The following is a 22,632-nucleotide window of genomic DNA, read 5'->3' as shown; positions in this document are numbered from 1 at the left end:
TAGTATCTGGACCAATGGGATGCGGAAAATCCTCAACAGCATTTCATATTGCGACGACATTTGAGGAAACCATGGACTTTAACTTAATTATTATTTCTAATCCAGACGATTTGTTCAAATATGTGTTTGAAGACAAAAAGCAAATATGTTTAGTAGATGATGTTTTCGGTAAATATTCTGTGAGTGATTACAACACTATGTGGTGGAATCATCATGGTGAATTTGTGCAGAATATTCTCAACAAAAATAAGGATTTGAAATTAATTATGACATCGAGATTACATATTTTTCTGTCGGTAAACTTACAAAAACCTACATTTTGTCATTTGAATTTAACCTCAAACGATCTAGTGCTCTCTTTAGAGGAAAGAAAAAGGATAGGAAGATGTTATCTACACGATGATATAATAGATGGTATAGGCCAAGAAGTGATTATGTCAACCAGTTTTTTTCCTGCTCTTTGTTCAAGCGTCCGTGCAGAAAATAAAGAACATATAATTGAATATTTCAAACTTCCAGTTGAATACATTAGCTCTGAAACTATTAATATGAGAAAATATGGAGATGTTTTTTTCTTTGCATTAACAATTCTGCTGATATTTGACAATAAGGTAAAAAAAGATTTATTTAACGAAGGTAGCCACCAATATGATGAGATGTTGCAGTTTTTATCGAAAGAAATAGGTTTTGATACACAGCCATTGAAGTCTTTATTATTTTCGCGTTTCATTGCTTTGAAAAAGTCATATGTGTTGGAGAACACAGAATATTTCGAGTGCCTTCATATCAACTTGTTTAATGCATTGGTTCTATCCATCGGTCCATGCATAATGCGCACCCTAATTATATATGGTGAAAGTTCATTTTTAAATAAAAGAACTTGTCCTGAAACATCGAATGGAACATATCCAAAGCTCAAAATTGTAATACCAAAAGAATTACAGGACATGCACTTTGAAAGAATGTTGTCGGACGTTATATTAGGGAAGTATGATCTTTTTGAAGGTGATCAGCACTCCTCGGTTGAGTTCAGAAAATCATTTATTGCTCATTTGAAAAAATATCTAAACAAAGGTGATTTGAAAAAAGGTAGCCATGGAACCAAAGTCTTACATGTTGTGTCAGCAAAAGGATTCTCTGACTATGTTGAGTTTTTTCTAGGATTGAAGAACACTTTAGGTCATCTTAAAGATAATGATGGTCAAACTGCTTTACATAAAGCTTGCATGCACGGAAATACGCACGTAGCGAACATTCTATTGGACAATGGTGCATCTATTGACCTGACAGACAATAACAACGAAACAGCTTTATATATCGCATGTAAAAATAATAAAAGCGTGACAGTTGAATATTTGCTTTCACGTGGAGCAACTATTAATGCTAGGACAGGCGATTTAAAGTTTCCGCTTCATGTTGCATGCTTGAACGGGAATACGGAGATAGCAAAATGTCTGATAGAAAACAAAGCTAAGGTAAATGTAAAAGACAGCAATAAAAACACCCCTTTGCATTTAGCATGTGCAAATGGACGCGCTAAAGTTGTTAATTTATTGGCTCGGTATAAACTTGATATAAATTTAGTAGATTTTGAAAGCAAAACAGCAATGTACATCGCTGCTGAACAAGGGAACACAAATATCGTACGTTGTTTAATTGGACTGAGTCCAGACCTTAACATAACTACAGATAAGGGCAGAGTTGCACTCCACTGCGCCAGTGAATATGGATTTGAAGAGATTGCCAAATTGTTAATTGAACACGAAAAGGCAAACATCAATATTGCTGACATGAACGGTGTTACTCCGTTATATGTTGCTTGTGAGAAAGGCCAATTGAAAATAGTGAAACTATTATTGGATAATAATGCAATAGTAGATATTCCAAATGCGTTAAAAAGCACTCCACTTTTTATAGCATGTGAAAATGGCAACACAGAGATTGTCCGTCTTTTACTGCAAAGACAAGCTGATGCAAATTTTAAGAACAGTGATCAAATGACACCATTACATAAAGCATGTGGCAGCAATCAAACAGATATAGTTTCACTCCTTATCAACTATGGTGCGTCAGTTAACAAACCTGATAAAGATTTACAGACTCCTCTGATTATTTCATGTTTAAAGGGGAATTATAAAGTAGTAGATGCATTGTTGAAAGTTGGGGCTTCAGTCAACTATGCAAATATAACTGGATTGACTCCTCTCCATGAAGCATGTATGAGAGAACAAAAAGAAATTGTCCAGTTACTGTTAGATTACGATGCAGATATACAAAAAGAGGCCACAAACGGATTAACGCCTCTTGCAATGGCATGCAAATCTGGTAACAAATGTATTGAAGATGCGTTGTTAATGAAACTGCATGATAAACAAAAAAACACTTCAAGTTTCATAATAAAAGCAAGAAAAATTTGAAGCTTTTAAGGAAAATAGATAACGATAACAGACAACAGACAGAACTTTATATAGAGTTGTATAATAAGATTATTTTGTGTTACGTACCTGTACACTCCAACAAATGTCGGTTAAGGAGAAATATTTAAAAGTATGATAATGGTGAAGAGTTGTATATATATTGAAATAAACAAAACAATTTCCTGCATACTGTTTAATGTAGCCCATATCAGCTATTTCGTCTCGATCCTTCTTCATATGATTTGACTCAAAGTGACAGTTAATAACTAACCATGCTATTCAGATAACCAGAACGAAGACAAAAAAAAAATAGCAGCACGTCAATCGCTATTGAATTTGATGTTTATAGCAAATAGTGCTTATAAATTGCATCCAATTTAAATACTCGGGTGTTCTTCCTTAAATGCTTTAAAAAGAGCCATTCAAGAAAAAATCAACCCAAATTTGCCAATAAGTAAAATAACTGGGTGATGTTGGTATCAAATGAAATCTCACAGTAGAACCCATGTTGACAGTGTCTTCTGTATTATAAAAAATATATGAAATAACAGGTGGGCACATTTGCCGGTTGTTCCAGTAAAAAATTCTTGTGTTTGTACCAGCAGAATTTCGGAAACCAGTCCTCTCTAATATGCAATTAAAGGTATGCTGATTTTTCAGCACAAGTAGGGATAAGGATAGTCTTACCACTTTATTTGAACTTGTGAAAAAGTAACCATTATGGCTTAAAATTGGAAAATTTTTCAATGAAATCAATGGGGCCATGAATTATTTGTTTTATTCCGTCAACAATGCGAATGAACCAATACCGTATAGTCGGCTATAGGAGGCACAACGTGAAAGTTGTCTAACATTGTAATTGAGAAAAAGCTAACGGATTTGCCTATAACAAAACAATTACTTAAACCAAATATATCAGATCTGACCATTTTATATGAGTTTGTTATGTCATCTTTCTTACTGTGAAACTTATTATAACAGTGGGCCGACCTTATAGCCACATTTCTTCTTTACTTATGCATCGTACCTATTGCATATATTTTTGTAAACAGGAGAAATCACGTTAAAATCATATTCCATCGAAATACACATACGTTTAGTGACTTACTACATTAAGTATAAATTATGTATAAGTTATGCTTAAAATAAATTCCGAATTTGCTATTTACAAATAATTTAAGCCCATGCTCAAGAAGCAGCGGGATGAATACGGCAGTTGTTGTCCATTCGTTTTTTATGTGTTTTGTCATTTGGTTTTGCAATGTGATTAACGACTTTCCTCGGAGTTCAGTATTTTTGTGATTTTACCTTTTTTTATATACAGTTTCAACCTGCCATTTTGTCCGTCATTTTAGTCGTCAGGTTATAAATTGAAACTCTACCTTACTATTTGAACTCATAATCATAGGAGGATCCAAATGGTTTATTACCGGGTCAATTTTCAAGGTCATAATACAATAAAAAAGATAAGATATTTATGCCAAAAATTGGTTCCCAGATACCTTACAGATGTTTTTTAAATACTACATGTACATATTGAATTGCAATCTCATTTTGTTTGTTTCGTATGCTGTCACACATGAGAGAATCATATCTATTGAGGTCTCTACGTCAGGTCAAAGTAACAATTTCAAAATATAAACCAGGATTTGTGACAAAAAGTGTTATTTAAATGCTGAAAAAATATTGCATATGTAATTGCAACTTGACATGAGTTTGTGGACACACATAAAAGCCAAAAGATTGTTTTGTGATTGACGTCAAACAGATCGAAATCCATCTGTTTGATGCAAGTGATTCTACTTCAATTTTTTAATCTTTTTACCGCGCTGAAATACGTCCTTTATCAATATTTCAAAATTCAAAATTCAAATTCATTATTCACTATTCAATGTTTAGTAATGAATAAGGAAATAGTTTATATTTCAGTATTTAAGTTGAAAAGTGTATATTGAAATAGGATTTTTTTTTACTATGACACTATAACTTTGTGTTGTGTTTAACGGCCTTGACTTGCTTGCTCGTTTCTCAGAACTCGTCATTTTGGTGTTAATCAAACAAATACTTAAATTTATTTAAAAAAAAAACAAAGAACTCTTTGATACTTATTATTCAAAATATTCATTCCAATATTCAAAATTGGCTATTTCTCAATTTTCACGCGAATTTTGGAATTTAGGTTCTCCGTAACCCCTTTAATACGCATTGCGGCACAATCCACAAGTTATATACCACCAGTTATAGAGTGTCAGTAAAAAAACAATCTATTTCATTATTCACTTTTCAACTTGAATACTGAAATATAAAATTGAGAAAGGTAAATAGGAAATGTGTCAAAGAGACAACAACCCTACCATAGAGCAGACAACAACCGAAGGCCACTAATGGATCTCAATGCAGCGATAAACTCCCGCAACCGGAGGCGTCCTACAGCTGGCCCCGAAACAAATATGTACAATGTATACTACATGTACAATGTAGTTAAGTGGACGTCATACTAAACTCCGTATTATACACAAGAAACTAAAATTAAAACGCATAAAAGACTAATAAAGGCCAGAGGCTCCTGACATGCGACAGGCGCAAAAATGTGGCGGGGTTAAACATGTTTATTTAAATCTCAACCCTCCCCTATACTTCTAGCCAATGTAGAAAAAAAAACGCACAACAGTACGCACAGTAAGACTCAGTTTAAGAGAAGTTCGAGTCCGATGTCAAAAAAGGTAAAAAAAGAAAATAAACAAAATGACCATAACTTTGAACTAGCTGATAGATAACTGCGAGTACTCTCAGATCTGTTCATTGTGTCTTTTTGTGTCGGGATGTATAAGTACCCGGCCACGTCCACTTGTATTTTTTGTCTATCTGATGAGTTAAGCCTTTTTCAACTGATTTTTATAGTTCGTTCTTATGTTGTACTGTTATACCACTGTCCCAAGTTAGGGGAGGGTTTGGATCCCGCTAACATGTCTAACCCCGCCACATTATTTATGTATGTGCCTGTCCCAAGTCAGGAGCCTGTAATTCAGTGGTTGTCGTTTGTTTATTTGTTACATATTTGTTTTTCGTTCATTTTTTACATAAATAAGGTCGTTAGTTTTCTCGTTTGAATTGTTTTACATTGTCTTATCGGGGCCTTTTATAGCTGACTATGCGGTATGAGCTTTGCTCATTGTTGAAGGCCGTACGGTGACCTATAGTTGTTAATGTTTGTGTCATTTTGGTCTTTTGTGGATAGTTGTCTCATTGGCAATCATACCAATTCTTCTTTTTTTATATAATACATAAATAACAAAAGACTATTAGCAGTTACTGATGACATGTCAGCTCCAGACTTCAATTAAACTGCTTGAAATTTTTCATTATAAAACTAATGTGCATATACTATTTTTCTAAGAAAATTCTTTAATTTGTTTATATTTAGAAGAAATTTACTCCAGGAGGCAATTCCCCGACATTGTCCGTATGCAAAGTGAACACAGTGTGACCCATCTTGAAAATTCCCGGTGATCCCAATACGCATGAATGTCCTTAAAAACTATTATCTGATTGTACATGTTAAACACGTTCTCAATATCAATGCTTTTTAGTTGATTGTTGACAAACAGGTGACAATCGTTAAACTTCAGCTTCAAAACACGATCTTTAATTACCTGCAATATTTCAACAACAACACGGACCTATTGACAAAACAATTGACGATTATACGAAATTTATGCAAAAAAAAACGAAAAAAACGTGCACAAAAGACTAAGTTTATGATGTTTGTATGCATTGGTTCAAGAATTTGAATAACATTATTTTTCACCGGTCACTCGTTTCATATTTCATAATTCATTATTGATTTTTGAATGAAATAAAAAATAAATAATGGATGTATTTCATCACGATTATTTTTACTGTTAACTTTGATGATACATCATATTTTTTTCTACGAAATCATTTAACAATTTGAATACGTAAGGATGACTTATATAGTCATGACCTAATTATGAGGTATGGACTTTGCTCACGTTGAAAATCTAACGGCGACCTATAGATGCTAATTTCTGTGTCATTTTGTCTCTTGTGGAGAGTTAATTATCTCTTTCTCTTTCGTAATGACCCGTTATATTAGTTAAATATTGGACAAAGAACAGTTCAGTTCATTTTAATGCAAACATTCAAAATTTATTGGTACAGCATTCACTTTTACAAAAAGAGATTGCTGATCACAGAAACAGATTTAGAGAAGTCACGAAACTGATCCTGTTGAGGACAATAACTTGGAAAACGTTTTATGGTCCGCTGAAGGCTTAAAACAACTCACACGTTATGATGAGGCAAATTTTATGGAGATTCAATGTTAAAAGATATAATGTATATAATTAGAATACACAGCAATGAGATGCATACAATTTATCATACACTACAATTATAACTTCCAATTGTAATTTTTCACATACAATCTGAACCCTTAAAAGCATATTAATTAGGAATGAAACAATATACTGAGAATTGTGTTGCATAATAATGTCTCAAAAATAAAGGAGTAGTTACAGTAAGACCCCTTTTTGGCCAAAAATATAACACTTTTTTAAAATTGGTAAAATGTAAACTTTAAGTTATTTATTCGAAAGTAGAATGCTTCTGTTACATAAATGTGTCCTGTTCTTGACAATACAATGCACATATATCGGGTACTAGCATCATCAAGTCATGCTAAATTACATGTACTCAAATTTTCAAAAATTTAGAATGTTAGTTAAATTTTTGACGGTTTCCGTCTTAAATGAAAGTGGCCGCATTGGTGTTCATTCTTATTATTGAAATGTTAGTTGTATTTGATGGTAATACATGATATATAAAGGTTGAGGATGAACACAGGTGCAGCCACTTTCATTTTTGACGAACACCATCTTAAGAGTGACTTTTTTTTTGCATATTTGATAGATTTTTCATATTTAAGATTGAATCGGAGCGTTTTCAATGATAAAATCAGTAAAAATCTTTCACATAAACTAATCGAATAAACTGAAATAGACACTTTTAAGTGTTTAAAAAGTGTCCAAAATCTTTCGTCAGATGAACTTGAAACTAACCGGACCCACTCCTTCCAATTAAGGTGGTACATACGTTACACTACAGAGAAATAACGCAGCTGAACGTTTTAATCATGGTCGATTCCATTGTCAAGGAAATATTGTTGAGCTGCTTCTACATGATAAAAAGTAGTGTTTGTCTAACTGTTATGTAGCCAATGAAAATTCTCCGATAACGGGTGTGGTTCAAATTTTGAAATTATTGTTAAAGGTTCAAATTAAATATTTTGTCAAAATTTTAAAATCTGAAAATTAAACTATTCAAATTAATTTAAGTCAAGGTGTTTGGTACCACCTTTTGAATAGTCTCCATGTGGCACATAACTCAATTACAAAGTTAACGTACAATTTAGTTGTAAAAGTAATTAAAAAAGTCGGGTATTAGTTTTTCAAAAAGAAAGGAAAAATCTATCAAACATTCGTTAATGTGCATTCATCTTCGCAAGCGGCATTATCCACTCTATCTGTCGTGTTAATTTTTAGTATTTCTGTGTATTTTTTGTTAATCCTTGTTTCCAAATCATTATAGACAGATTTGTCCGTTATATTGTCCAGTGTTAGTGGTTGATACGGATTCAGGTATCCGGAATCCCTGTGGTTATTATCTGCAGTGGTTGCCCTATCCTTATCTTTCATTGCGGAGCTATATAGATGAACATCCACCTCTGAAGATATGATTGGTTGATAGGTATTCAGGAGTCCGGAATCTTTGTGGTTATTAGCTGTTTGATTGTCCTTGACCTTTACCCCCATTACAGTAGCTTTGATATTGTATAAGACTGTATCCTCAATCTCTGCATATTCATTTTCATCTGTGTTCGTATGTTCATTTTGCCAATGTACAAGAGGATTTTCATTGGGTTTATTTTTGTCAAATGATTCTTTTTTCCCATTCTTTTTATAACAAATGTATGCTATCAAGCTACAAATAATGACTGCCATCAGACCTACACTCCCGATATAAATAATACTTTCCCTGGTTGGAAACACTGAAAACAAATTTGAACAAAAATTATAGACATTGTTTAAATCCATTTTTATTGCAATCTTCATGTAATAATTTTGCATTATCCCTTTTTAGTTTTGTTCTGTTTAGTTTTAAACAAAGTTATGTTCACTTTAATCATTTTGGTCTTGAACCAAGTTTTGTTATTTCACTCAAAACTTACCCAACTTAAATACAATGTTTTACAGATATAAATTAGGGCAATATTTTGTAGATTTTAACGGTTGTTTAAAAATTTAAATCAAAGTACCAAATAATAACTAAGAAATTCGTATAACTTAATGTTAAACAGTTTACTGATACATTGTAAGTAATACAGGCACGAGAATACAGTTTTAATAAAAAAAAAAATAATAATAATAATGCCATATGTATCCTTCAGTCCTTACTTTTTCTTTCCGTATTCTGAACCGTGACTGTATATGTGACGTTTTTTCTGTGTGTCGTCACTTTTATACGTCTTTTTAAAGTGAGAATTTTCCAACGATCGATAAGGAAGCTTGCTCAAACCCACCCACCTATCCCTACATGTTTTTCATGTTTATAAAAAGTGGTGATCCAGCAGACGTGTGATGACAGATTCATCAAGAGAAAATGATTTATTCGGAAAAAGTGGAGTTATATCATATATCGTAGAAGATGACCTTTCGACTTGTCAAAAATTATACTAGTATTGCAGTATGTGGCTGTGGTCAGTTTATAAGTTAGTAGACGTTTAAAGATTAAAAAAGTGAAAACTTTAATATTTGGAATTTATTTTTTTCATACACGTTTTCAAAAAAGTACACTTCTAATGCGTTTTGGTATTTGTTTTTGGTATTATTTTTTATAAAATTGCTGTCGCAGGGACTGGATCTGACAAAATGACAGGGGATCATGACCCTATAATTCTATGTAAGACCATATGCTACAATTTGTTCCTTTGGTACAACAGCAATTTTTTTTTACAACAAATGGAAGTTTTTAACGACCTTGACTGACTATACAGCCCTTGCACGGTCGGGATGTTTTTTATATAAATGTTTTTCTCTTTTATATAAATTGTTTTATCTTTTATACCAGAGCGGCCGGTACAGTTTAGAATTATTTTATACTCCAAATACCGAGGAAAGCTTTATTCAGTTATTGCCTAGCGTCAGTGTGGGGCGTGCTCCTCGTTTAACTCTAATTCCTTTAGAGTAACTTTTGTTACTCCTGTTACCAGAAGAGTACTTACTTCCCAATATTACAAATACCGGCGGTTTTATCGTTTTCCCAGGTCTCGTTAACTGTTTTATCACTGAGGCCGATTTTTTTCCAAATAGTATTTCTTGAATTATTTAAATCTTTGATCAGAAATTAGGAGGTGTGGATCGATGTCCTATGAGACAACTCGACTGTACAAACCAGTCCGGAATGCGGTTCGATAAAATTGCTCCCCTTGTTTATTTCGCTCTCCTGTCAAATCATGTAATTTCGCTACCTCCAATGGTAGACGCTACAACGATGGGTGTCGTCAAGAAAGGTACAATTAAAGGAATCAGCTAGGAATTAGACGATCACCATTGGTATAGGTGAGTTGTTTAATAGTTGTTGCTTTGGGATAAATGCATGTTTTGGATTTATTCATAATCAGAAATAGCTGGAAAGGAAAGAAACTTGTTGCTACGTGAACCCGGAAAGGCCGGGACGAATTTTTAAAACAAATCTAGAGACGATCGTTCTGAGTGTGCCACCTACACATTCAAACGTGTACACAGTATTCCCTATCTATGTAATGTGTTTTCATAATTATGTGATATAGGGCAAAAAAAGGTAGCAGCTTTTTGTATCTTGTTGTTAAGCATTTCCAGGGGAGATAATGTTATTTTTCACGGTGTGTTCGATAAGTTTATTACATTGTAATATTATATTATACACACTCATAAAGTGGATTAAAATAGCCTGCCACACTCAATTAACTGAATTTCAATTATTGTATTTACCGTAGTGCTATTATATAAGACTTCGGAGGTTCATATCACTTATATTCAACGTTTGTATATCGGATTTTTTTTTACTATTGATGTTGAACGGTTCAAAGTAATAAAAAAAATCCGATAAAACCGTTGAATGTAAATGATATGAATTTCAGAAGTCTTATATATTGTCCTCTAATATAAGACCGGAGTTTCATATCATTTACATTCAACATTTTTTATCGAACTTTTGTTTACTATCAATGTTGAACGGTTCAACGGTTCAACATTGGTAGTTAAAAAAAAATCCGATAAAAAATAACGGTTCAACATTGATTTAAAAAAAAAATCCGATAAACATGTTGAATGTAAATGAAATGAAACTCTGAAGCCTTACATTATAGGACTATCGTTTATTAGTTCTTTATCCTAACTAAATATTTTTTTGTGGTGTACATTACAAAAAAAAGGGGGGGTTCAAAAACACCAAAATACCTTAACAATCCTACAATATCTGTTTACAGAATGAGAGAGATATTTCGTATTCTAAAACTAATTTTTCTCACAGGTTTGTTAGATATGTTGAAAATACAGACAAAATTAATGTTTAGTACGTATATCCATCCCCTCTTTTTCAATTCATTAGTTCAAGATACAGCTCTGAAGAATATGCAATAACCTACATTATTCTAACATGTGAAGACCAATGGAAACATTTGATATGATTTGAAAACAAGGCCAATTAAGTAGGAACTTTGGGTTTCGTAGACATACACTATAATTCAACATTTTCGATTAATATTTTAAATTTTCTTTATTTCATATTCTAGTATATTTAATAACATGTTTATATTTTGTGATGCATCTGATGTATAAATCCAGTGACAGATCCGGGAAAGAGCTCTTAGTTCCGATCCGTTTGTACGGGGAACATGTGGTTGCAACCCCCTCTTTAATTGCCTGTTCGATTTTTATGTTTGCAGTGTCGAAAAGGGAGATAAACAGCAGTTTTATCAAGAAATTAATATGTGAAAGTTCTGCTATACATCCGACAGTCAGGAATTATTCTGGAGTACACATGTCACCCAGAAGCATAGAACAGAGAGGAGAGGTTTTAAAGTACCAAATGCTTATCTGAGATTCGTCGGAAAAATATGTTTGATTAAACATAGGGAATCACTGAAGCATGACTGGAGCGAGCTCCCCTTAGCTCAGTCAGCCCCCCCCCCTTTCCTAATGTAGAATTCTAGATCCGCCACTGAATATTGTTTTGAACAGTGCGATGGAAGTCTTCAAATGTATAAAAAAAATAATGAGTCTTTGTGCTGGTTATTTACATACGGGAACGGAAATTTAACTTCAAATTGTGAAAAAGAGTGAGGGATAAGATTCATTCAAAAAAAATATCGTCTGCTCCAAAATTCGTTCGAAAAAATATTGTTGTCAGGCAAAATTTAAAACCAGAAAAAATATGAATTCTGATCTTCTTAAAGTGTTAAGTTTTAAAAGAAAAAAATATTTGATTGGTGGAGGCGGACAATAAATGGTCGCGCTCAGACAAGAAAACCATACCCCCTTTAAAGTTAAACGAATAACTTAATTCCTTGTTGATGGATTGTTTCCTGGCTTGCTTTGGTAGAGTATTGTTGCATGTTTCACATTCGAGTAATATATATACGCATGTGTAGTACATGAAATATGAAGACCGGTGTACTACAGTAACTATAGTACTAGTACTTGACTTGTAACAGTGAGCATGTATGAGAAAAATAGAGTGAGCCAATTGTAAGATGCTATAAGATAGACTAACAAGAATGTGTCCATATTACACGGATGCCCCACTCGCACTATCATTTTACATGTTCAGTGGACCGTGAAATTGGGGTCAATACTTTAATTTGGCGTCAAAATTAGAAAGATCATATCATAGGGAACATGTTTACTAAGTTTCAAGTTGATCATGTTGATTGGACTTCAACTTCATCAAAAACTACCTTGACCAAAAACTTTAACCTGAAGCGGGACGAACGAACGAACAAACGATCGGACGCACAGACCAGAAAACATAATGCCTCTCTACTATCGTAGGTGGGGCAATAAAAATGTATCGAAAATATAGCACAAAAGAAATCATGAAATAACTCAGTGCAATCCCAATCGAAGATGCAAACACATCAAAAGAAAAACAAAATCACACCATATCTCCACATGACACAAAACAAAAACCAACTGCAATCAACAAATAAGACGCAAAGAGTCACAAGAAATTATAAAACAAAATCCATTCGCGGGCAACTACCGACTTATTATACACCAATGAAATAAGACGCAAACTAAATTACAAGAAATTACAAGATCAATAAATGATGTATAAAAAATAATTCCGAGCGGCAATTGGTTAACACAAACAAAAGGAATACAACGATATAAATATATGCAACTTCACAATGATCAACCAATCCGGGTTACTGTAGGTGTCATACCACCAATTAAAAGTCCCTATCTGTTCAAACAAATTTTGCAATTTTCAGAGCTTTCTAAATATTTTACCTCAAGTTTAACTTCCTAGAAACTAGGTATATCCTGAATTGTACAGGTGTCACCTTTCTGCATGCCAATTTTCAACATACATTCAAAATCATATAAGAAAGAAGAGAGCTCCCGAAAGGAGGTACCACTAAAAATAACCCCTGGTTTTCTGGAAATCTTAAATTAGTATACCATGGAGCGCATTAATCCTCAATTTTAAATGCAAACTCCTAGACAGGTAAAATTTGGCTCACAATGGTCTTAATATATTTCTCTTTCAACAAAAGTTTCATTTCTGCAAATTTGTTGGTTAGTTTAGGTGAACAATGACATCAAATGCACTATTTTTTGTCCAAATAGGCCTACTAAAAAATTTGAGGGAGTAATTGGTGGTATGACACCTGTATAACTAAGATGTAACAAAATGTGTGACAAAACTTTTTTTAAATAATACAGAAATTATGACTGTCGGTGTAAATGTAATTGTTTAAGAAAAAAACATGTCAAACATGCAAATATTATTTTAAAAAAAATAGTTTTAATCACTTAAAAGTCATGTGATGTTACATATATAGGACGGGTGTGTTCGATGCGTAAATTTATTAACAAAACCCCGTCATATGACATCCAACTTTGAAATTGCGTCCAAATGTCAATTTTAGGTGTGCCACTTTGGGAATGGTCTTAAACGATTGAAAATTCATTTCTCAATTTTTGTAATTTTCCCCAGATTTTTTCTATGTCGGGCAAAAAAAAGTAGCAGTTTTTAAGGAGACCCCCTAAATGACGTAACAGCTTGACTTATGGTCGTTTTAAAAACCATTGTTTGCAAGTTGCATTGCTAACAATTGTACAATATGAAAATTAAACAACGTGAATGCAAATATGTATAATGACTTTACGGAAAGTAACTTTTGTGACATCTTGACAACCGTATACAAATTTTTTTTCACTTTTCTACCTTCTAAACACAAGAGGTCGAATTCTTTTGTTCTAATTAAACCGCATATCGGACTGAAACAACGTTGGTGTAATCAACAAATAGATGTCCGTAAAACCTTCAACAATGAGTCAAACCCATGCCACATACGGCCAACTTTAATCCGCACAGTAATTTTTAAATTATTTAAATCTTGAATGTACATGTATGTCCAATAAAAGAGATATATTGTACGACAGGGTTACCCTTTACTTAAATTTAAAACGTATTTTTTACCTGTAGTTGGTGTGGTGCGTTCTGTGGTATAACGTTGATCAATGTCATCTCTCACACACCCAGCAATGTGATTACACCTTGATAAATTGATAACAAGTTATTTAATATTTTCTCTTTTTAACACAGATTTTAATAGAATATTACTATGTTCGTAATGTCGTACCTACAATCCTGTCCCCTTTCACCGAATAAGATTAATACCGGGTTTGTACAAACATGAGCAACACAACAAGTACCACATATGGAACAGTATCTGCTTACCCTTCCGAAGTACCTGCGATCACCTGAGATTTTAATGGGTTTTGTGTTGCATAGTTTTGAGTTTTCTATGTGTTTTGTACTATAATAATTGTTTGTCCTTAAATCCATAAAAGCGCTCTTAAAACGCAAGAAATTAATGATAATAAAAGATTTGACCTTAAAGGTTACTCAAATTACGCACAGGTATATTTGGTCTTTCCCCTAGCTCTTTATTTTCAATAAAAATTGTATGTTCCTCATAGGGAGACAACAAAAAAAAGCGCCTTTCTTACAAGGTCAATGACGAAAATTGGCAAAAAGACTATTGATAAGTTAATATGTTTATTTATTAGTTATATATGATTTATTTTTACCGCAGAAGTTAAATTAAATGTACTAGAAGTTCTATACGCAATATATTCCCTTTCCTTGGATCGGTATCATATGACGATATTGAAATTAATACTTTTTGTCGAGCCTTGGACTTGAGTCGAAATGCGATACAAAGCGATCCTTCATTCCGTCGGCGTCGTCGGTGTCGTCGTCGGCGGCGTCCACAAATAATCACTCTTTGAACATTCAGTTTAGTCACGATTCTCCAACATTTGAAACAATAGATGAGCTTGTTGTTTATATAGAGATTAATACATGGCCTTTTCCATATCAGCCTGGGTATCATCCCGAGACCCCCATATCAGCCCGAGACGGAGTATTAATCGCTTTATCATATACTTCCGACAATAGTTTTATGTAAGGCAAATAAATAAATATCAATAACTAAAACAGTCAAAAACTTTATAAAGAAGTTAAATTGTGAATCAAATATACTATAATTGTTCAACAACAGCATCAATACCTCCTTATATTATGGTAACATTTCCTATAGAGGCATTTTGAAACATTGAAATTTTGGAAGAGTTTTATGATCATTACAACTCCATGTTTGTTGTACTATATAATAATTCATAATTGTCAATGGCATTTGATAGCAAGAACTAAACTACCCCAGTTGGAAAGCAGGTCACGGTTTGACCCCAAGTTTATCAGCAACAATAGAGTCACGTGACCGTGAAAATTCAGTAAAAAAACGGATGAGACAAACCTCATTTTAACTCACTGAATACTATTGTCGTAATAAAAACTTATTGACCTAACTAATCTTGAGTATCCATAGTTTATTATCGTCAAAGCTCACACATCAAATCAAAGTCCTTTATTCTTTATTTTATCTGCAAACTTGGAGTTTGGGTGAAAATTGTCAAGTCTCCTGAACGAAAAATCTAAATATTTACGAGGAAACTAAAAATGATGTGCTGAATTTAAATTTGATAAAGCATCTCATTAAGACAAACACTCGATATGAATATCTCGGCAATAGAATGTTGGATACGCAAACGTCAAATTGATTTCAAACCGAAGCGGTGGTTTTTATGCCGATTTGTGCAAGTGGTTATCTCCCCTTAATATCACCAGTCACAAATAAAAACCCAGCAAAATGCATAAAAATTAAAAAAGGAGTTTACTTTACAAAAATTAGAAAGAAAATAAACGAAACTCGATTTATAACTATGTTATGATAATATAAAGAAGAGATACTTCCCCCTATTTTTCAGAGAAGGACTAATTAAATGTAAAATTTATATTAAAAGACAAAATATCTACTGCAGTAAAAAAAAACAATTCAGAAATGTGGATAATGACACCTACATGTAAAATTAAAAACCTAGCTATATTGAAAGAAGTTAGATCTGGCGGATGAAAATATATACTACATGCAGAATTTTTTTAAACACTTCTGATTATATTTAATGCAATAAAACATAGTTTATACAATTTCAATAATCTTTGTGAAAATTGATATAATTATTAAATAAATAAGTCAATTATAATCATAAAATTATTTATGAATAATGATTTATATATAATAATTAAACATGACACTTAATCAATACTATATAAATACGTTAATTATAAAATTATTATTTCAATTTTAATTCAAATTTTTAAAGCTAAACCACAGAATGTGAACAAAATCCGCTTACAAAGACAACGAAGACCTACGGCTACTAGTAAGACGTGCAGAAGTATTACAACTTGTTCCACCACAGCTAGTTGAGGATGTTTGGTTTACAGCACTAGAAGACGCCGAAGAGAACACAACCGCTTTCTCCGACTATGTCACAGAGTAATGGGTAGAATGATACAACCGCCAACACTGGGACCATTTCAGCATCGAAGGACCACGCACCAACAACCATTCAGAGGGATGGCACAATAAACTCAAGAAGCACGTCAATCATGCACACCTGAACATCTAAATCCTGATTGAAATCCTTAAGAAGCCGCACGCCAACACAGAAGCCAACCAGATCCATGTAGCAGCAGGCGAGACTCAGCAACCAACATCTTTGAAATACAGAAATATCAACAATAGACAAGCAACACTGAAAGAACGCTTTCTTCAAGGTGAACTTTCCGTCCAGGACTACGCTGACCAAGCAACCTTCCTCCTCCACATGGAAATTCGACAGTAGTATGAAGTGTATACATAGTTATCAAAGGTAACAGGATTGTAATTTAGTACGCCAGACGCGCGTTTCGTCTACATAAGACTCATCAGTGACGCTCATATCAAAATATTTATAAAGCCAAACAAGTACAAAGTTTAAGAGCATTGAGGATCCAAAATTCCAAAAAGTTTTGCCAAATACGACTATGGTAATCTATGCCTGGGATAAGAAAATCATGTAGTATTGTCAATTTGTAAATAGACTCAATATTTTTGTAAAGTACATTCATAATAACAATCATGTCGTTTCTTAATTGTTTGCTGTGTTCAATTTCGAAATTTGATGTAACTCCAATTTAATGCATTTTCCTGTGCAAATTTATGATTTAATTACATGACTTGTTGTATTTAAAAATATAGCTTTTGTGTCTGATTTATTTTATAGTACATAATTAGTTGAATATTTGTCTAGTAGTGCTTATATACATTGTTTATAAATGATTCTGTTCTTATGATATTAGTGCTCTTCGATACAATAAATATATATATTCTAATGTTAACCTTCATTTGGTATTATTGTTATTTTATTAAATAGTTCATTTGGTTATAATACAGCGTTTCAAGATTTTCTAAAGTATTTGTCTATTAGTGCTTATATTGTTTATAAAAAAAAACTGACTCTGTTGTTTGTATTATATATGTTATATTAATGTTCTTTGATACAATAAAGTTATATATATTTATAATTTTGACTTTTTCATTTAATATTATTAATATAAAAAATTATCATTAAAAAGCTCATTTTAGCGGGATTTACTGTAACTCTAATTACATGTACATGTACAATTAGTTAATCCCTAATGTAAAAAAAAATCACGTTTCTCCGACAAGAAATTCCTTACATGTTCATAAAAATATAAGATGTTGGATAAACGTGACCACACCGAAATGGTAATATAGTATCCAGAAGTAAATTTTGTAAAAATTAAATTCCATTTCCCCCTGTTTTACTTATGAATGGACTTGGTTTTTCTGCCAGGAAACATATCATACACTCTGTGGTTGATTTTTTTTAAATTTTAATAACTTTCTCAAACTCTCCTGGATTTGTACTAATAGTTATCAAAGTTACCGGGATTATAATTTAGAACGCTAAACTTGGACAGAAGCTTGTTTATGATTAAAAAATAGAATCCAGAAGTACATTTTGTAAAAATAAAACTCCATTTCCTCCCTATTTTACTTATAAATGGACTTGGTTTTTCTGCTAGGAAACATAACATTCACTCTGTGGTTAAAGTCTTTAAAATTTCAATAACTTGCTTAAACTATCCTGGATTTGCACCAAACTCGGACAAAGCTTGTTTATGATCATAAGTTAGTATCCAGAAGTAAATTTTGTAAAAATAAAATTCCCATTTTTCCCGTATTTTACTTATAAATGGACTTAGTTTTTATGCAAGGAAACGTTACATTCACTCTGCAGTTTTTTTTAAATTGATAAGATTCATAATCTATCCTGGATATTTACCAAACTTTCACAGAAGCTTCTTACAATCAAAAGATAATATCGAGAAGAATATTTTTATTGATTTTTTCCTCATTTCTATTGAGTCTGCGATTAACAGCAAAAGTAGGCGAGACACTGGGTTGCGCGGGAACCTTACGAATTGTTTATGTAATGTGTGGTTTATCTTGATTAACGTCTTTTACATACATAAACTTACAGATACAAAGATAAATACAGTTTTGACATATATCACTGTGATGCAGATGTCTAAGTTTCTGTTACATTTACCTCTCATTTTCTTTGCAGGAACATTTTTTTATGCATTTGTATCCGAAAAAGTTTGAAAAACATGGCTTACACACTGCCTCCTCATGATAAGTAGTAAAGCCGATTGGACATTCTAAAAAAAAACATAATTAATCTTTGTAAATGCACTTCTCTTGAGATATGAGATACTATTTCACAATAGTATTTTACAAAATATAAAAAAATGAAGGAGGATTTTGAATGATAGATATTGACAGATTTATTGATGCTATATAAATTAATGAGCTGAAAAGATTAATGGATGGTAAACAGTCTATTTGAAAATTATTTCAACATTTTACTTAAACCAGTATATAGTGATCAGGATCAAAACTTATATTTAACATTGATTGGGATAATTCAAAATTCATTAATCACCAAAAGAGCAAAATCATTTATTTCTGCTATGAAAAACTTTAAATGTCAATAGTTGACATAAATTTGGAACAATGAGCACACAATTTCGGAAAACTAATTTATGACGCAATATGTATACCGGATTTGTAAGCAACACGAAGGATGCCACATGTGGAGCAGGATCTGCTTAGTACCCTTCTGGAGCACCTGAGATCACCCCTAGTTTTTGGTGGGGTTCGTGTTGCTTATTCTTTGGTTTTCTATGTTGTGTCATGTGTTCTATTGTTTGTCTGTTTGTCTTTTTCATTTTTAGCCAGGCGTTGTCAGTTTATTTTCGATTTATGAGTTTGACTGTCCCTCTGGTATCTTTCGTCCCTTTTGTATGAACCATTTCTATACATTCTATATAAATACTGTATTTAAAAGAAAAGTTAAAACAACAGCTACCGTTCTTGGGCATTACAGGTATTCTTAAAACCCAATCATCTTTTAACTTATTAACGTTTGCTTAACTTCTAACAGACAATAGGAAAACAATTTAATAGGTACATGTATTATAAAATTAAATGTTTAAGACGACATATGCCCTTTACAAAATCCATATTTGTTCTAATCCTCACCACTGTATGAGTATGCATGTTGGAAGGTACATATGGAGTTTTTATGTATGTATGTATGTATGTGTGTTCACATATATGGAGATTTTACGTCTGTGCGTATAAGAATTGGTGTGAATGCCAATGAGTCAACTCTCCATCGAAGTCACAATTTATTAAAGTAAACCTTTAAAGGTCAAAGTTCGGTCTTTACCATGGAGCCGTGGTTCATACTGAACAATAACCTATTAAGGGCTCCCAAAAAACAAAAAAAATACTACTGTATACCAATTATAATATATATTAGACCAATCTATATAAAAAAAAAACGAGAAACGAAGAACACTTATGAACCACACCAACAAACAACAACTACTGAACATCATATTGCTGGCGTAGAACATGTGTAAACAATTGCAGCGGGTTTAAACGTTTAAATAGGTACCAGTCTGCACCCTTATCTGCAACAATAGTGTAACATCACAATGTTTGTATGATTGTATTATGTATGAAGATTGTTTCGCCAACTTTATATTATATAAAATGAGGATACCTTCACATGTTCCTTCTTTTAAGACGTTATTGGAGCAGCAGTAATATTGAACCTTCGTGACGGTACCTTTTCTACAAGTAAAATTTATAATGAAAATGGAAAATATATACTCTATATTAAAACAAATTAGAAAATTAGCCCTAAATGGGAATGAGACAAATATCAACCAAAGTACAAAATTGTAAATATGTAAATAACTGAAGATTCTATGAAAACGTTTAACAATTAAAAAAAAAAACCATATCGTATAATAATCTTTATTTGTAATATGAGGAAGGCGCTTCCTTAAATGCCAGCTTTATACTAAGACAATGTCCTATATATATTGATTGGTAGTTGGTTTAACATTCAGTGGCAAATATTTCATGCATGTTCAGAAAGAATGTTCTAGGCTACATTAACATATTGTTTATGTCTAAAATAAAATTATAAGTTCAGATGGACATGTTTAGGGAACGATCATTGAACTTCAAAAGGAAGGAGGGGTTATGGTATTTTTTCAAAAAAAATATTCTGATTCCCAAATTGATGAATGAAAAATATGTTCAAGCAGAGGACAAAAAAAAAATATTTTGAATCCAGATCTTCACAAAAAAGGATTTTATCTTTCAGATATGCAAAATAAATTTAACTTTTATATATCTAAAAACATTTAAAACTTTCCCAAACCGCACAGGTAAGTCTGTACACAGTGTAGTTTATTAGGTGACAATGGCCGTATTTGCCAATTTGTTATGATAAACCTTAATACTAGACAATAATAAGTGTTAAATTTTGACTAAATAATTTTAATTGTTAGCGCTGAAGGGCTTCGGTGAAAAAATCTGACTCGAATAAAAAAAAACATTTGTATTCCTGATCATCTTCAGTTTGTGTTTTCTACATAAAATTGAGAATGGAAATGGCGAATGTGCCAAAGAGACAACAACCCGACCATAGAAAAAAACAACAGCAGAAGGTCACCAACAGGTCTTCAATGTAGCGAGAAATTCCCGCCCCTTAACAAATATATACTAGTTCAGTGATAATGAACGCCATACTAATTTTGTAAAATTGTACACAAGAAACTAAAATTAAGATAACACAAGACTAACAAAGGCCAGAGGCTCCTGACTTGGGACAGGCGCAAAAATGTGGCGAGGTTAAACATGTTTGTGAGATCTCAACCCTCCCCCTATACCTCTAGCCAATATCAATTTCATGTGCTAATTCAGAGAAAGTTTTATGTCATTTCTTGCATATATTTTTGTTGTTGTTACATGTACATGATGTACCTTACTTTTCAAGTTTTTATATGACAACAGAATAAAATTGAGAATGGAAATGGGCAATACTAGCATGTCAAAAATTTTCTTTCAAGTAATGCATAATCATGTCATAGTTGTTTTCAAGAACACACATTTGGTTTCCAGACAATAACTTGAGTATAAGTGAATGGATCTCTATGAAATTGTACTAGAAGGATCAATACACAAAAGGAAGATTAAGAAGATTAAGAATTGATTTTGGGGTTATGGTACAACATTTTGGGGTTGTTTTTTTTCTAAAATTTACCCTATTTACATTGATTATACTAGTCTAGTATATATAGATGCAACAAATACTGATTTGGCAGGCGATGCACACAAAGTAAATGTACCACAATGACCACGGAAATTACCGAAGTTAGGACAACAACATTTGACGCCAAGTTTCGTCTGCTTCGACTTTCTATAATATCAGTGAGGTCAAAACAAATTACTTAAATAATCACAGGTACTTTATTTAAAAGTCACAAAATTATAATTAACGATAACATATTTAGTGTAAAAGTTCCGTCCAGCCACGGGAACACAGAAAAAACCTCCGCAAGCAATACATTTCGATTTTTTATAAATGGCCATGCGGCATGCGGGGTAAACTCCGATGCACTGGTTGACCATGACTGATGACTACTTATGTTCATCTGCCGCATAATTCCACACATCAAGGAACAGTGATAATGACGTTGGTTATACTGTTGAATGTGACCACGGTAATTCATGTAGCCATTGGCGAAAACAGAACTTTTCAAGGGAGCCCCCCTGACTGACCTGAAAAAGGGGGGGGCTCCAGTCATGCCCGATATAATCAACAGATTTTTTCCCACGAAAGGGGGGTCGTCACCCCTGGATCTGCCTATGGTAGCTAGCCACAGACTAATTCAAAACTTAACAAAAGTTTAAAACAAAAAAGAAATATTCAAATAATTCACAATCTTCTAATTGAATTCTGTACTTCCTTTGACAAACTAAACTCTCATCAAATTTTTTCATTGATTTTGTCACATATCAGATATCTACCTTATAAGTCACAGGAGATGGAGACTGTTTTGTTTTCTCTCTCTAAGTTTAATA

The 22,632-nt window shown here is 32.7% G+C and overlaps 1 protein-coding gene across 1 annotated transcript; it reads left to right on the top strand.

Moving 5' to 3' along the window:
• The first annotated feature begins 235 nt into the window (after positions 1-235).
• Positions 236-2,602, top strand: LOC143085121 (uncharacterized). The gene has a single exon (XM_076261304.1). It carries the CDS (start codon positions 267-269, stop codon positions 2,415-2,417), a length of 2,151 nt encoding a protein of 716 aa, XP_076117419.1. The 5' UTR covers positions 236-266; the 3' UTR covers positions 2,418-2,602.
• Positions 2,603-22,632: the final 20,030 nt, after the last annotated feature.

Source organism: Mytilus galloprovincialis, chromosome 8 (genome assembly GCF_965363235.1).
Source record: "Mytilus galloprovincialis chromosome 8, xbMytGall1.hap1.1, whole genome shotgun sequence".
Lineage (NCBI taxonomy): Eukaryota > Metazoa > Mollusca > Bivalvia > Mytilida > Mytilidae > Mytilus > Mytilus galloprovincialis.
This window is presented reverse-complemented; position numbering and strand designations above follow the sequence as displayed.